Genomic DNA, 15,517 nt, shown 5'->3' with positions numbered 1-15,517 from the left:
GCATCATATTTTGTCACATTCATCGATGATCATTCAAGGAAATTGTGGGCATATATGATGAGGACTAAGGATCAAGTTCTGGGCATTTTCAAGCAGTTTCAGGTCTTGGTGGAAAGACAGACTGGAAAGAAGTTTAAGTGTATCCGAAGCGATAATGGAGGTGAATACTCCGGACCATTTGATGCCTATTGTCGTGAACAAGGCATCAGACATGAGAAGACGCCGCCGAAGACACCACAGTTGAATGGGTTGGCAGAGAGGATGAACAGGACGATCATGGAGAGGGTTCGCTGTTTGATTTCTCAATCAGGCCTGTCGAATTCCTTTTGGGGAGAAGCTTTGAACACCGTGGTTCATGTATTGAACCTATCACCTAGTGCTCCGTTACATGGTGATGTTCCGGAGAAGGTCTGGACTGGTAAGGATGTTTCTTACCGTCATTTAAAGGTTTTTGGGTGTAAAGCGTTTGTTCATATTCCCAAGGATGAGAGGTCGAAGCTGGATGCGAAGTCAAGACAGTGCGTGTTCATCGGATATGGTCTGGATGAAATGGGATACAGATTCTATGATCCAGTTGAGAAGAAACTCGTCAGAAGCAGAGACGCTGTGTTCATGGAGGATCAAACTATTCGGGATATTCAGAAGTGCAAAAATCCAACTCAGAATAGCAGTGGTTTGATCGACTCAGAGATGATTCCTCGGACGACAGTTGAGGATTCTACTGAAGGTGAGGTTCAAGGTGATACACCTGGTACAGATGCTCCCGTACAAATTGATGATGGTATTGGTGAAGACCATCGGGTTGAGTCGTCAACTACCGAAGATTCACCGATGTTGAGAATTTTTCGCAATTTTACAAGTTTTTTTATGAGTTTTACGTTTTTATTTATAAAAAGATGATGATTTTATCATCTTGCTGCTCTACGTGGACGATATGTTGATTGTGGGCAAGAACATGGAGAGGATAACAGAGTTGAAGAAGCAACTTGGTCGGTTCTTTGCTATGAAGGATTTGGGACAAGCGAAGCAGATTCTTGGGATAAGAATTGTTCGGGACAGAAGTAACAAGCAGTTATATCTGTCACAGGAGAAGTACATTGAGAAAGTACTTCAACAGTTTCATATGGAGAAATCTAAAGTTGTGAGCTCACCTCTTGCATCACACTTTAGATTAAGCAGTCAGCAGAGTCCGAGTACAGATTCAGAGACGGAGGACATGAGACGAGTTCCATACGCCTCTGCAGTGGGGAGTTTGATGTATGCTATGGTTTGTACAAGACCAGATATTGCTCACGCCGTTGGAATTGTCAGTCGGTTTCTTTCTAATCCAGGAAGAGAACATTGGAATGCAGTGAAGTGGATTCTGAGATATCTTCGAGGTACTTCCGGTTTCAGACTTATGTTTGGACGTGACAAACCTTTGTTGGTTGGTTACACAGATTCAGATATGGCGGGAGATACAGATTCTAGGAAATCTACTTCGGGTTACTTGGTAACTTTTGCGGGTGGAGCAGTGTCATGGCAATCGAAGTTACAGAAATGCGTTGCACTTTCTACCACTGAAGCTGAGTTCATTGCCGCAACTGAAGCTTGTAAGGAGTTGTTGTGGATGAAGAGATTCATGAAGAGCACAGTCTGCATCCGCGATACAAGGCTAGACTGGTGGTAAAAGGTTTCAGTCAGAAGAAAGGAGTTGATTTTGATGAGATTTTTTCGCCGGTTGTAAAGATGTCATCCATACGGGTTGTTCTGGGATTGGCATCTAGTCTTGACTTGGAGGTTGAGCAAATGGATGTGAAGACGGCTTTCCTTCATGGTGATTTGAAGGAAGAGATTTACATGGTACAACCTGAAGGCTTTGTTGAGAAGGGCAAAGAAGATTATGTTTGTCGGTTGAAGAAAAGTCTTTACGGGTTGAAGCAAGCACCGAGACAATGGTATAAGAAGTTTGAGTCAGTTATGGGGGATCATGGCTACAAGAAGACGACTTCCGATCATTGCGTGTTTGTACAGAAGTTTTCCGATGATGATTTTATCATCTTGCTGCTCTACGTGGACGATATGTTGATTGTGGGAAAGAACATGGAGAGGATAACAGAGTTGAAGAAGCAACTTGGTCGGTTCTTTGCTATGAAGGATTTGGGACAAGCGAAGCAGATTCTTGGGATAAGAATTGTTCGGGACAGAAGTAACAAGCAGTTATATCTGTCACAGGAGAAGTACATTGAGAAAGTACTTCAACAGTTTCATATGGAGAAATCTAAAGTTGTGAGCTCACCTCTTGCATCACACTTTAGATTAAGCAGTCAGCAGAGTCCGAGTACAGATTCAGAGACGGAGGACATGAGACGAGTTCCATACGCCTCTGCAGTGGGGAGTTTGATGTATGCTATGGTTTGTACAAGACCAGATATTGCTCACGCCGTTGGAATTGTCAGTCGGTTTCTTTCTAATCCAGGAAGAGAACATTGGAATGCAGTGAAGTGGATTCTGAGATATCTTCGAGGTACTTCCGGTTTCAGACTTATGTTTGGAGGTGACAAACCTTTGTTGGTTGGTTACACAGATTCAGATATGGAAATCTACTTCGGGTTACTTGGTAACTTTTGCGGGTGGAGCAGTGTCATGGCAATCGAAGTTACAGAAATGCGTTGCACTTTCTACCACTGAAGCTGAGTTCATTGCCGCAACTGAAGCTTGTAAGGAGTTGTTGTGGATGAAGAGATTTCTTGAGCAGCTCGGTTTCAAACAAGATAGGTATATCCTGTTTTGCGACAGTCAGAGCGCTATTCATCTTGGAAAGAATCAGACGTTTCATTCAAGATCGAAGCACATTGATGTTAGATATCATTGGATACGAGATGTCGTGGATTCAAAGGAGGTTGAACTTGAGAAAGTTCACACAGATGATAATGGTGCAGACATGATGACAAAAGCATTACCGAGAGGGAAGCTGGATATTTGTTGCAGGATTGTCGGGATGGCAATCTCCTCCACTTAGTCGGAAGGGGGAGAATTGTGGGGTTTCCTCCTAAGTGTATTGATTAAAAATCAATCATGCATTAGGTGGAAAAGTAAATGGTGGGAAACACCATTATTGTGATGACAAATCATTAGACAAACTTTTGTCTAAAGTTGATGTGATCAAAGGCTACAAATGCAGAAGCTTTGGTCGTGGTTTAATAATCCAAGCAAGAAAAAATAGCAGAAAGAAGAAAAGAGAGAGTGGGAGAAAAGAGGGAGAGAAAACAGTTTGGTGCAGCTGTGATCAAAGCTTCGATCGGATGGTCATTCCTTGTCCGATCGATCTGGAATTTGGAGGAGAGCTTCTACACTCATTGTTCTAGGTTTTGTCCGGTGGAATTTTGATTCCAACGGTCAGAATTGGAGAAACGGAGTTTCTACCGAAGCTGTTCGTCATTGGAGCTTCAGCAGCACATGTCCGAGTAAGTTGAAGATTCGGATGCTCATCTCTTCTCCGTTTGAGCTGAAATTTGGTATGTTTATTCTACACCCTCTGAGCTTTTGATTTCTACGGAGAAGTTGGTATTTGGTTGCCGGAATCAGAAGTTACGGGGTTAGCTTGCTGCCTAAGTTACAGCTGGTTCTTTCGGGTTTATTGAGATTGAATATTGGTTAATATTCGGAAGTCTCGGGTGTATCTCTTGTTTATTGGAGACTGAAGTGTGGACGTTGTAACCCGGAAATTTGAGATTATAGTGGATTTTTGGGTGGACTACGGTCCCGTGGTTTTTACTCCTCACACCGAGGAGGTTTTCCACGTTAAAACGATTGTCTCATTTAAATTTCTGTTCTAACTAGATATTGTCATCCTAACGCGCTCACACAAGTAAGGGGTTCTTATTTACCGAATTGTGATTCACGGTAAAAACCCTAACAATATATATATATATATGTATGTATATATTAATAGTGTAGAAATATGCTCTAGAAGCACTCCAATGGGTGTCCATTTGGGTGTTTGGTTAGGAATATGCATGTATACATACACAAATAATGTTCGAGAATGTTAGAATTTTACATAATAATAATAATAATAATTTATATGTTTTTTAAACATATATATAAAAAATAAGATAGTACGGTGGAATCTATATGCAAAGATGAAATATCATTTTAATGGAGAAAATAAGTTTAGTGATAGGGCTAATTTGGGAGTAAATATCCCATAACCATCAAATGTTTTCCGGCGGTGTAGTGTTAAATATCAAAATGGCTCTGCCTCTCCTCGGAGTTTCGGAATATACAGGAATTGAAAAAAGGCATCTTGAATATATATATATTCATGGTTTGGTGCTGGTTGTATCAAATCTGAATATGTATTTGATTTACGATTATTTAGAAAATAAAAAGAAAAATAATTGAAATAGATGTCTTTCCTTATCTTCCTTTCTTTTTTCTCATTGGAGAATAATTCGCCTACAGATCAATACCAAACTGAAAAAAACAATATTTTTTTCCAATCAAAATTTTCGAAAGTAGTTTTTTTAGAAAATCAAATTTTTTAGAACCGAATCCAATTTTTAAAAAAATTAAAAAATTTATATTTTTTTTACGAAAATCTGTTTTTAATAAAAACTGAAATCCAATATCGAACCGTATATGATACAATAACCGATTGCTATATATTTTTGTAAAATAGAAAGAATCGAACCAAACCCAAACCGAATATCGAAATGTTTATCCCGTATTAAAAAATGGAATATCACATCAATTACTTATACGGTATGTAATTTGTTAGAGATGAAAACGGATCTGGTATTCAAAATTTTCAAAGTATTTCAAATTTAATCCGAATGTATCGCATTACATGTTCTATTATCCAAACTTATCGTGAAAACGGATATCGGAATTAAAAAATCTACAAGACAATAACATGATATCCGCGGATACCAAAGCCGAATATTTTTCAATTATTTTTTATCAATTATATGAATCCAAATTAATAAAATGATATAAACGATTTTTCAATCTAGAGTGAGGCATATCTTTCTTTCATATAGCATTTGATAATTAAATTTTATTTTCTCTCGTAGGACCCATTTCTCAAAATCCTCTCACGGGTGTTAAATTCAATTATCATTGTCATTAAAGCTGTAATAATCATGATTAGATGAATGTAACTTAACATGGGATGTTGGGTTAATATCCGTCCTTAGATTCTGTCCTTTTCCATATGCAATCTCAACCTCTGTAATTTCGTTTCTTACTAATTTAAAAAAAAAAGAAATATACAGAAAAAGCGTTCTCAATTTCCAGATATATGTAAACAAAATATATATGCAATGTGTTGGATTCAATCGTCAATATTAGAATTATATTTTCTTATGTTGTAACCTTAATTAAAAAAAAAGAATAGCAGACTTGGTACATAAAAAGAAAAAATCTTTGACAAACATAATCATCAAGATCCAAGTAAGGAGTTGCTTTTAATTATAGAAAACCAAAATTTCTGTAATCATCAAATTAATAATATCGTAAATGTAAATACATCACAGCATTTGTTTTTCCAATATATATACATATAGACTCGATTTCCATGAAAGAATAAACTGTAAATAGACATATATGCACAACAGGTTTATGATGAGATCAACAGAAAGGTGATGATTTACCTTCTACACGTGTGTTGTAGGTTCGTGCGCGTGGGTTTGGGGTTTGACCCGCAGACGCATAAGCCCAACTACGGCCCGAGCGTTAGGCGCGCCTGGTGGCCAGGTCCGGCGGACTGAGGTCCATAGGGACTGTTAGGCGCGGGTGGTGGTCAGTTCGTCTCCGTTTGTAAAGGTAGGTAGTCACGGGTTCCCCAATGTATCAAAAAAAAAAAACAGAAGGTGATGATTCTATATGTCTCATGGTGTGTACTGAGGATCTATCACATGCCCTTTTAATCACTCTCTCTCTCTATATACACACACATTATATATATATATAGATACATATATTTGAAATCTTTGGGCCAAACGTAATTATGGTTGAATTATGACATGACGATTTCTTGCCCCGTCATATATGTGATTGCTGGCTGTAAAGGCAACTTCCTTTCCTTTTTTCCCTTTCTAAATCTTTCTTGTTAAATGCTTCATATCCGTTGATCTCACTTAGAAATATCCTACATATATATATATATATTATTTATTCTACTACTAGTTGAATTAATACTATTTAATTATAAAAACACATGAATTCAAACGTTTAATCTCTAGCGTATATTTTAGATAAATTCGGTATATATAATGTTAGAGAAAAATTAATAAATATGTAAACGCATCATACGTGCCGACATGGCCGGACTTAGAAAAATATTTAAAAGAGGGCACAATTTAATTTCAATATTTATATGGGGTCATTTAACTAATGTATTTAAAATTTTATAAAATTTATAAGGAAAATTATCATATTTTTATTGGATCAATTGGTGTATGTGCCTCCACTCTTATTAACTTGGGTTTGTCCATGCGTGTCGATATCAACGTACAAATCTAACGCTTTTAGATTGTTGTAAAAAATCGATAATATGAAAAACACATACATACCCGGTAAAATGACGACTTCGATCTGATTCGAAAATCACGTCTTCAACCTATCAAAACACGTGTGAAACAGTAGGGAACCGGATATGACTTCAAGCCGTGACGAACATTTTTCTAAAAGCGTTATTTCATCCCTACCTAGTAAATAAGATTACAGGAATACACTTTTGAGATACAATGAAGCGACAGTGATTTCGGTTTATCCTTTCGATAATCATCAACAGAACCTTGTTTATCCGAAAACAAAGAAACTCTTGCGACAATTTTCTGCAGAAAACTATCCGCAAGAACACACTCAAATCTCTCACAAAATCGCTTAGATCTTGGCATAAATCTGTGTTTTTATCTTCTTCTTCTGTTATATGGTCTCTAGTGTATTTATAACCACCAAAACATCGAAAAACATGAAAACTCAGAAGTTTTCACCGACTGGTCACGACTTTTCGCTCAAACGGTCGCTTAGAAAAAACGAGCTACCCATCCGTTTATTAGGGTTACTACCCGTTTATTCGAGCTTTATTCCTCAGAAAAAACAGGCTACCCGCCCACATTTTCAAGCTACCCTCCAATTTTTTCTGAGATAATTTTTCACGTTCTAAACCGTACGTAACATTTTCCGATGAATCATAACACTTTAAACCAATTCACGACATGTTACAAGTATTTTACTCTTCCACCATACTCGTAATACATATGTATCGTGAATCCCGTGAGAGATTAAAACCAATCAACCATTTACTCTAAAATACCAACAATCTTCCACCATTTTAGAGTAAACAACAAATGATTGAAACAATCAAGTGTTTTTCAAACATTTTCCAATTTTGTGCATAATGAAAGTGTTATAACGATTGAACTTACACGTAGAGAAATATACTTCAATAGTTCGAATTCCATAGATGTCGAAAACGATTGAAACTACGTAATTCTATTGAGCTAACGAGTACATAATACACACAAAATCAATACAAGTTTATGTTTACCTTGACACTTTTATATGGTCATGTGTCCATATCCTCTTCATGAATGTATAAATAGGGGTAGGCAATTCGGTTCGAGAATCTGGTCTCGAACCGTACCGAACCGATTAATTCGGTTTCAGTTCGGTTCGGTATTATATAAAAATACCGAATAGTATGAAATTTGAAATACCGAACGGTTCGAAAATGGTTTGGTTTGGTTCGAAAAATACCGAACGATATTTCGGTATTTTTATTTTTTTAATTAAAAAATATTTAATATTAATAGTTAATTATGATATTTACTAATATTAAGAGTTTGTTTACGTAATGTATTGAGATTAATGTTGAATTTTTTTTCCAAGTTTACAAGTTCAAAACTTTTATTTTGTTGTATAAAATTATTATGTTTAATCTCTTTACTTTTATATTATATGAATTATAAATATGTCATGAACCGTCCCGAACCGTTCCGAACTGTTTTTATTTCGGTTCTTATTTGGTACTTATTTATTAGTAACGTATCGTCCCGAACTGTCATAATATCGGATCGAACCGAACCGAATAATATACGGTACTAATTTGGAACAAATTTTATAATACCGAATAAATCGTTCCCGAACCGAACCGTTAAAATTCCGAACCGAATCCTGAAACACCCAACCCTATGTATAAACGCCAAATTTAAAGCATTTTCGAAGCAGCCAAATTTCGCATTCATATAGATAGATCTTTTAACAAAAATCATGTCGTTCAACACGATACTTTTTCAAAAGATCTATTAAGGAAAAACCTCCAACCTCCTTTACGTTGCAATTCAAAGCACCGACCTTAGGATGATTTTTATTTGCGTACTTTCAATCACAAGATAAAAGGTTTAACTCTTTGAACTCAAACTCTAAAGTTGTATTAGATGCTAAAGAGAGATCCTTTTATTTGTAATCAACAATAAGGTTTTATTTTCATCTCTAAACTATTTTGTGCATCATAACATTGACATATTCCATCAACCTTTTCATTTGCACAAAATAACCGACATACAAATATTTTTCTATATAGTTATGATTTAACATGTATGTCTTTACACATTGTACAATATATATACCATTTTCAAAGATCTTCTTTTCCACGATTAACTTATAGTAACAAAAACTTTCGTTTTCCGAAAGTCTTCAACATTATAGTTTAGCCCAAACTATAATATATTCTCATTTTTCAAACCGAAAAATATCTATCCAATCACAATTGAAGAAAAATCTACCGTCGATTTTTCAACCAACAAGACATAAGACAACATAAAGTTTTCTCTTTATGTCCAAAACACCGTGATCGATATATTTCCGATATCTTCAACTTGAACCATTGAAATTCGATATCCATCGATCATAAACTTCGATCTGATCCGAAAATCACGTCTTCAACCTATCAAAATGAAACAGTAGAGAACATCATATGACTTCAAAGCGCGACGAATACTTTCCTAAAAACGTTATTAGGGCTTTCCTAAAAGTTTATAGCCACCAAAACATCGAAAAGACATGAAAACTCAGAAGTTTTTACAGACCGGTCGTGACTTTTCGCTCAAACGGTCGATCAGAAAAAACGAGCTACCCGCCCATTTATTAGGGTTACCGTCCGTTTATTCGAGCTTTATCCCTCATCTCAGAAAAAACAGGCTGTCCGCCCATATTTTTGAGGTGCCCTCCCATTTTTTCTAAGATCATTTTTCACGTTCTAAACTGAACGTAACCTTTTCCGATGAATCATATCAGTTTCGACTGGTGTATCTGTTGTACATAGTTTGCAAGCTATTGTGTGAAACCGACGAGTTCACTCTTTATCCGAAAGGTCGTGGTGATTCCTTCCATTATAAAAAAAATGGTCGTTGAATGTGGAAGTTTTTCTTTTCTCAAAACATGGATTTGATGTCACTCATAAACTAATGATTCAGTATGAGCTTTAACACTTTCAAAAAGGTGCATCTTTCATCATGATCTTCATTATCACGCTCTTTCCTATGATCGATTGATATGAAATTTAATTATCCTCACGAATATTCAATTTTATCCCCTGTAAATTATATAATGTATTATTTCACTATTGCGCATAAGACGCGCATGTGATAGAGAAATCGTGACTACGTACGTACGCAAATATAGTCATATATATAACTTTGTGTGTGTGTGTATATATATGAAAGTTTTTAACATAATTTTCTTCATATTTTTTATAAGTCAATTAAGTTAATTATAATTTTGCAAGTCCAAAGCTTAAAGATATATAATTGTATACATGTGTATGTAAATGTATGTATATACCTACGCATGCATGTGTTGCATAGTATGTCTGTGTGTATATGTCCACTTGTGTAAGTTGTGGTGTTAGATGGACAGTGGTCCAGTTCGAGCCCATCGCTGACCGACTTTGTAAGAGAGAGAGAGAGAGAGAGAGAGAGAGAGAGAGATTCCCTCTCGCCAGCTTTCTTTTTGGTGTTATCCTACAAGACTCTATACAAGTGAACAAAATAATACAAATAATTATAATTATTATTTTTCTTTATATCAATGACAAAAGGAAATTTTGAACCTTTTTTAACTTCGGGGAAAAAAATCCCCACTTTTAAACATTTTACCGCAATTATATAACCAAACTCCGAATGCTTTCTCTCTGTCTCCTTATACTCTTGAGTTCTTTACCTTTGTTTTGTTAGACAAATTAAGTTATAGTTTCTTTATATATATTTGTCTGTCCGTGTTCCTGTTTTGCCCTCTTTCCTTGAATCTCTGTCAACATGATGATGCCAGATGATCATCGCCATCTTTCATTCCCTAACTTTGTTCATCAACAAGAACCCATCAACCCAAATCCAAACCCTAACCCTCCTACCTCCACAAACCCATCCAAGAAGAGAAGAAACCTCCCAGGAACACCAGGCATGTATATATATATATATATGTGTGTGTGTGTGAAGTGATTCACTTGAAACCTAAATATATTGGATATTTGTTTTCGGCTTCCTTTTACGGGTCTTGATCAAAACACACACTTTCTCACAAATCATGGATCTTTTTCTCTCTTGATGGATTTGTTTTCTTGGTTTTTTGGTTCGGCAAAACCCAGATCCAGATGCAGAAGTCATCGCTCTATCACCAAATTCACTCATGGCAACGAACAGGTTCGTCTGCGAAATCTGCAACAAAGGATTTCAGAGAGATCAGAACCTGCAGCTTCACAGGAGAGGACACAATCTGCCATGGAAGCTGAAGCAAAGGACGAACAAAGAACAGGTGAAGAAGAAAGTGTACATTTGCCCCGAGAAGAGCTGCGTCCACCATGACCCGGCTCGAGCCCTCGGCGATCTTACAGGAATCAAGAAACACTACAGCAGAAAGCATGGTGAGAAGAAGTGGAAGTGCGAAAAGTGTTCCAAGAAGTACGCTGTCATGTCCGATTGGAAAGCCCATTGCAAGATTTGTGGTACCAGAGAATATCGATGCGATTGTGGTATCCTCTTCTCCAGGTATTTATGTATATATATAAACGTTTCGTATATATACATTTGTTTTCTAACGATGAGAACTGTATCCGAACCTTTTGGGGTGATCGCTACATATATATATATATACATGTGCATATACATACACATACGAATTTGTTTGTGCCTTTGCCTTTGTTTGTATTATGGCTGCTACCTACGTACAAAAATGGTAGTATTTGACATGTTTCCATTTCCATTTGCATGTACGTGTTGTCTCATGTAGTTACAAGTCTAGATATTGAGCTTTAAGATGATCCTGCTGTCATAAATCCAGAAAAAGACGCATGTAGTGTATGTATATATATATATATATTCTTGGCATCTTGCTTGTATTTATACATCAGAAACGTTTATTCTTGGACTCTTACATGGAAAATAGTTTCATTGAGACACGAATACCGATGACAAAAAGGTCAAGCTATGATTAGAACATGATGGTCATGTCATGATATATAGGTTAAAGTTTTTTAGATTTTCCTTCTCTCTCTATAGATATGTATACACACACATTCATAGGCATACGAACATGTATGTATGTATGTATATACATTCATGATATGTATGATTGATTTAGCTTCTTATTTGATTATAAATATAATTGGAACAGGAAGGATAGTTTCATCACTCATAGAGCCTTCTGCGACGCTTTGGCCGAAGAGAGTACAAGATTCACCTGGGTTCCACCATCTGCATCACAAAACGCAACTCCTCCTCAGTTGGATCATCATACTCTCATGGGACCTTGTCTCAATCTCAGCCGCAATACCAATGTCTTCTCCGGACAAAACTGCACTAGTTCCTGTCTCCCCGACCAAATCTCACCGCTTATGAACGTTTTCGGGTTGTCCTCTTCTTCTTCTTCTTCGTCTTCCCCTAGTGGTACATCCGATTCTCTTCACACTCTATGGCAGTTACAGGGACAGTTTTCTCATCAATGGCCACTTGATGGAAACACAAACAACGTTTTCCAAAGGGGAATGGCAAAGAATCAAGAAGGGGAGATCAAGAAAGGGAGCAATATAAGTGGAAGTAGTAGAAGCTTGAACCAGACAGATCCGTCTTTAGCTTCTTTGTTCACACCAAACAACAACGACAGCGACAACAACAATATATGCCGGTCCGACCCATACATGTCGGCCACGGCTTTGCTCCAAAAGGCTGCTCAAATGGGTTCGACAAGATCCAATTCCAACGGTAGCACCACTGCCCTAGGGCTAATGACCTCGACCCTCTTCAGCAATATGCATCAAAACTCCAATTTTCCCAAGAAACAAACAGACCCGACATCGAAGAGTAGTCAAGGGTCGCCGGGAAATATGGACAAAGGATCACTGCCCGGAGCACGAGAAGGCGGTTCAAGTGCAAGGGAAGTAGTGGATGAAGCTGGCGGCTTGACAAGAGACTTCCTTGGAGTGGGAAGACATGAACAAGACCGTCTTCAGCATCATTTGTATCCATCAAACAGGCCACTGATGTTGAAACATGATCGACCTGACTTGGCTCCGGCCACTGTGGGCTCGGCCGCCATGGACATGGGCTCTACGTTGTTGAAGTAGAAGTATGGTCGAAATTACCTCATCCCTCGTATACATAATGTGTTTTTTTTTTGTATAATCTGAACCAGTTCGAATCAGAGTTCTTTCCTATGGCTAAACTTTATAGCGGATATTAGTTTTTTATAACATTATTTCATATGCCTATAAAAAAGAATGGTCTAAATCTAAGGTGGTATTTTAAGAGGGGTATTATAAAAATATCTTTACATGAACTTCAAAGCATACTTTTTTACATTTTTTTTTGTGTGATCAATGTGATCTATTTCAATCGATTTTAACATCATACTAGTAACACCATTAAAAATTTAAAAATATATGATGATCACATTAATCACACCGTTTAAATTTATATGGTGATCACATTGGTCATAAAAAAAATAAAAAAATAAGTTAAAAAAATATGGTATTAAGCAAAATAAACGTAGTTTTGATATAATACCGCTTCAATACAATGACAATCACTGGTATAACGGTGATATAAGGTTTTGATTTTAGTGGAAAGAAACCATTTTTCTAAAACTGGATTTTTTTTTCTTAATCTGAATTTTTGTTTTCCCAATTTCCATAGAATGCATTATGCATTGACAGAAACCCACGGTTTTACTCGGAAGGTTAGCCAAGGCAAAGAAGCTCTTTTACATACGATCTCTGCGTTTTGGACGTTGTAAAACACTGTATAAACATGGGTTTGCAGGTTTCTTGCGGTTCAAGAAACCCATATCTAGATTTTTGTTTGGTAAAAAACCTATATATAGATGAATGTGTAGGAAGATATTATTCTTAGAATATTATCATTAATATTGTTATGATTTACCCTAGATATTATGACTAGAATATTCTATTATATTTTGCTATATATTATGATGTATTCTTCTCATTATCAATAATAGAAAAACATTTCTCTATTATGGTATCAGAGCCTGGTTTTTGTTTTAGATTTTTTTTTTCATCAACAATGGTGGTTGAATCCCAAAGCGACGATGAAGATGATGATATATACTAAATCCAATAGTATTATCACATTGAGTATCGTTTTAAGTTTATTTTTTCTTCTATTTTCTTTCCCCGACGGCGGTGTTCATCACCGTCAACCCTAGCCGATGTGCTACTTTTTTTTTCCCTGACGACGTTCGTTTATCGATGTCAACCCTAGCCGTTGTGAGCTCTTTAAACATGGCTTTTAGCCTCTTTCGATTGGAAAACTCCGATCGCCGATCCACGTATTTGCGTCATTTATTTTTATTTTCTTCTCTTGTCCCGCTGCTAGACTATCACGCATTATGCGTCGCGCTTTTACGCCCATTTTTTTTCTTTTCTCCGGCCTAGCCGCTATACTCATCGCAATTTTTTTTGCGCTGCCGACTTCATTGTCGCGCAACCCAACTCGCGCATATGCGCCGCACATCCGTGCCACATCAGCCTCTGAGAATACAACTCTCAAGCTCTTCAAACGTTATCAAGCAACACCAACTCAAGTCTGGACTACACCACTACATGGAAGATGATTCGTTTAATACGATCACAATTTCAGTTTTTAGTTTTTATGTAACAAGATTGAATTCATCATATATGATTCATCTTGAGGGTATATAGGAAGATATTATTCTTAGAATATTATCATTAATATTGTTATGATTTACCCTAGATATTATAACTAGAATATTCTATTATATTTTGCTATATATTATGATGTATTATTCTCATTATCAATAATAGAAAAACATTTCCCTATTAGAATGAACCATGAGAACTTCCCCCTGGTAAAAATTTATAGAACTCGTTGTTCGGTCCAAGCTCATGTTCGACGATCTCGTGCATCCACATTCTAGATGACCCCAAGACAAATGTGGTGTAAAAACGTTCACTCCATAATAAAAAAACGAACAAACCCATTGGTTGGTGGCTCATCACTCTCTCAGTGGTTGAGAGCTCGCAAAATCACAAAATCTGATTTCGATTCTATTAGTAGAGATGAGAGACACAATTAATTGTGTGACTAAATGTTGATTTGGATTCAGAATATTAAATGGTTCAAAAGACTAATAAACCTCCTAATTACCAAAAAAAAATATAAACAAATACTATTTATTGTTGGATGTAATTTTCTACACATAAGTCACAGAACACGTGTTCCGAATCTTATTGGCTCTTCAGATGATGACGGTGATGGGGAGGAGAGGATAGATTTAACACGTCCCATTTAGCTCAAAGAAAGAAGCTTCTTCAAAAACCATCACGAAATGTTTGGTAAAACATTATCCTTTTCATTTGCGGCTACGCAAAGGAAAAAGAGAATGATCCAAATTTGGGTGGATTAGTGGTGAGAGAACATGCAAAGCATATTTTCATCCTGGATTCAATCCCAAGCGTGGGGAGGAATATTTACCTGGGCTTCCCCGATGTTCTGGGAGATATAGTCGGAACAAAGGTACGACGAACTTCCGGATTATCAACCCAAAAAAAAAAGGAAAAGGAGAATGGTGCTTATAATCGATACGTTTACACCCAAAACGTATTGTTATCTTATTTAATTTCCGTGGATCGCAAGAAACCCTAGCTTGGGATTTTAAAAAGAGCCTTTTTTGCTTTTATTGTCTTTATTTAGTCAACTCTTAGTTAGAAGTCCAAAAGCGCAAGGGACTTAAGAGTGATCTTGAAGTATCTCCAGCTGTTTCTCGAGTCCTGAGAATCCACAAACACAGTTGCTTCCTCAGAAATTTAGATCGAAATATTTAAAACCATATATCTATATCCCTAAAACATGCACATAATATTTAATTATACATGTGCGTGTTTGCGTGTAAATGTATGTATATATCCATATATATGTTGCCATGGAGTGTCTCCTCTCGATTCTTGAAGTGTTTATGCAAATGCATGCATATTCGTGTATTGGCAAAACAAGCGACA

General features: G+C 36.6%; 1 protein-coding gene across 1 annotated transcript; it reads left to right on the top strand.

Annotated features, from left to right (window-relative positions):
* The first annotated feature begins 10,190 nt into the window (after nt 1-10,190).
* Nucleotides 10,191-12,756, top strand: LOC104814834 (protein indeterminate-domain 9-like). Its single transcript, XM_010543038.1, has 3 exons — nt 10,191-10,446; nt 10,634-11,033; nt 11,659-12,756. Exons 1-3 carry the CDS (start codon nt 10,305-10,307, stop codon nt 12,605-12,607), a joined length of 1,491 nt encoding a protein of 496 aa, XP_010541340.1. The 5' UTR covers nt 10,191-10,304; the 3' UTR covers nt 12,608-12,756.
* Nucleotides 12,757-15,517: the final 2,761 nt, after the last annotated feature.

This window comes from Tarenaya hassleriana, unplaced genomic scaffold (assembly GCF_000463585.1).
Source record: "Tarenaya hassleriana unplaced genomic scaffold, ASM46358v1 Cleome22, whole genome shotgun sequence".
NCBI classification, from domain to species: domain Eukaryota; kingdom Viridiplantae; phylum Streptophyta; class Magnoliopsida; order Brassicales; family Cleomaceae; genus Tarenaya; species Tarenaya hassleriana.
Note: the sequence above shows the minus strand (reverse complement) of the source record. Positions and strands in the feature narration are given on the sequence as shown.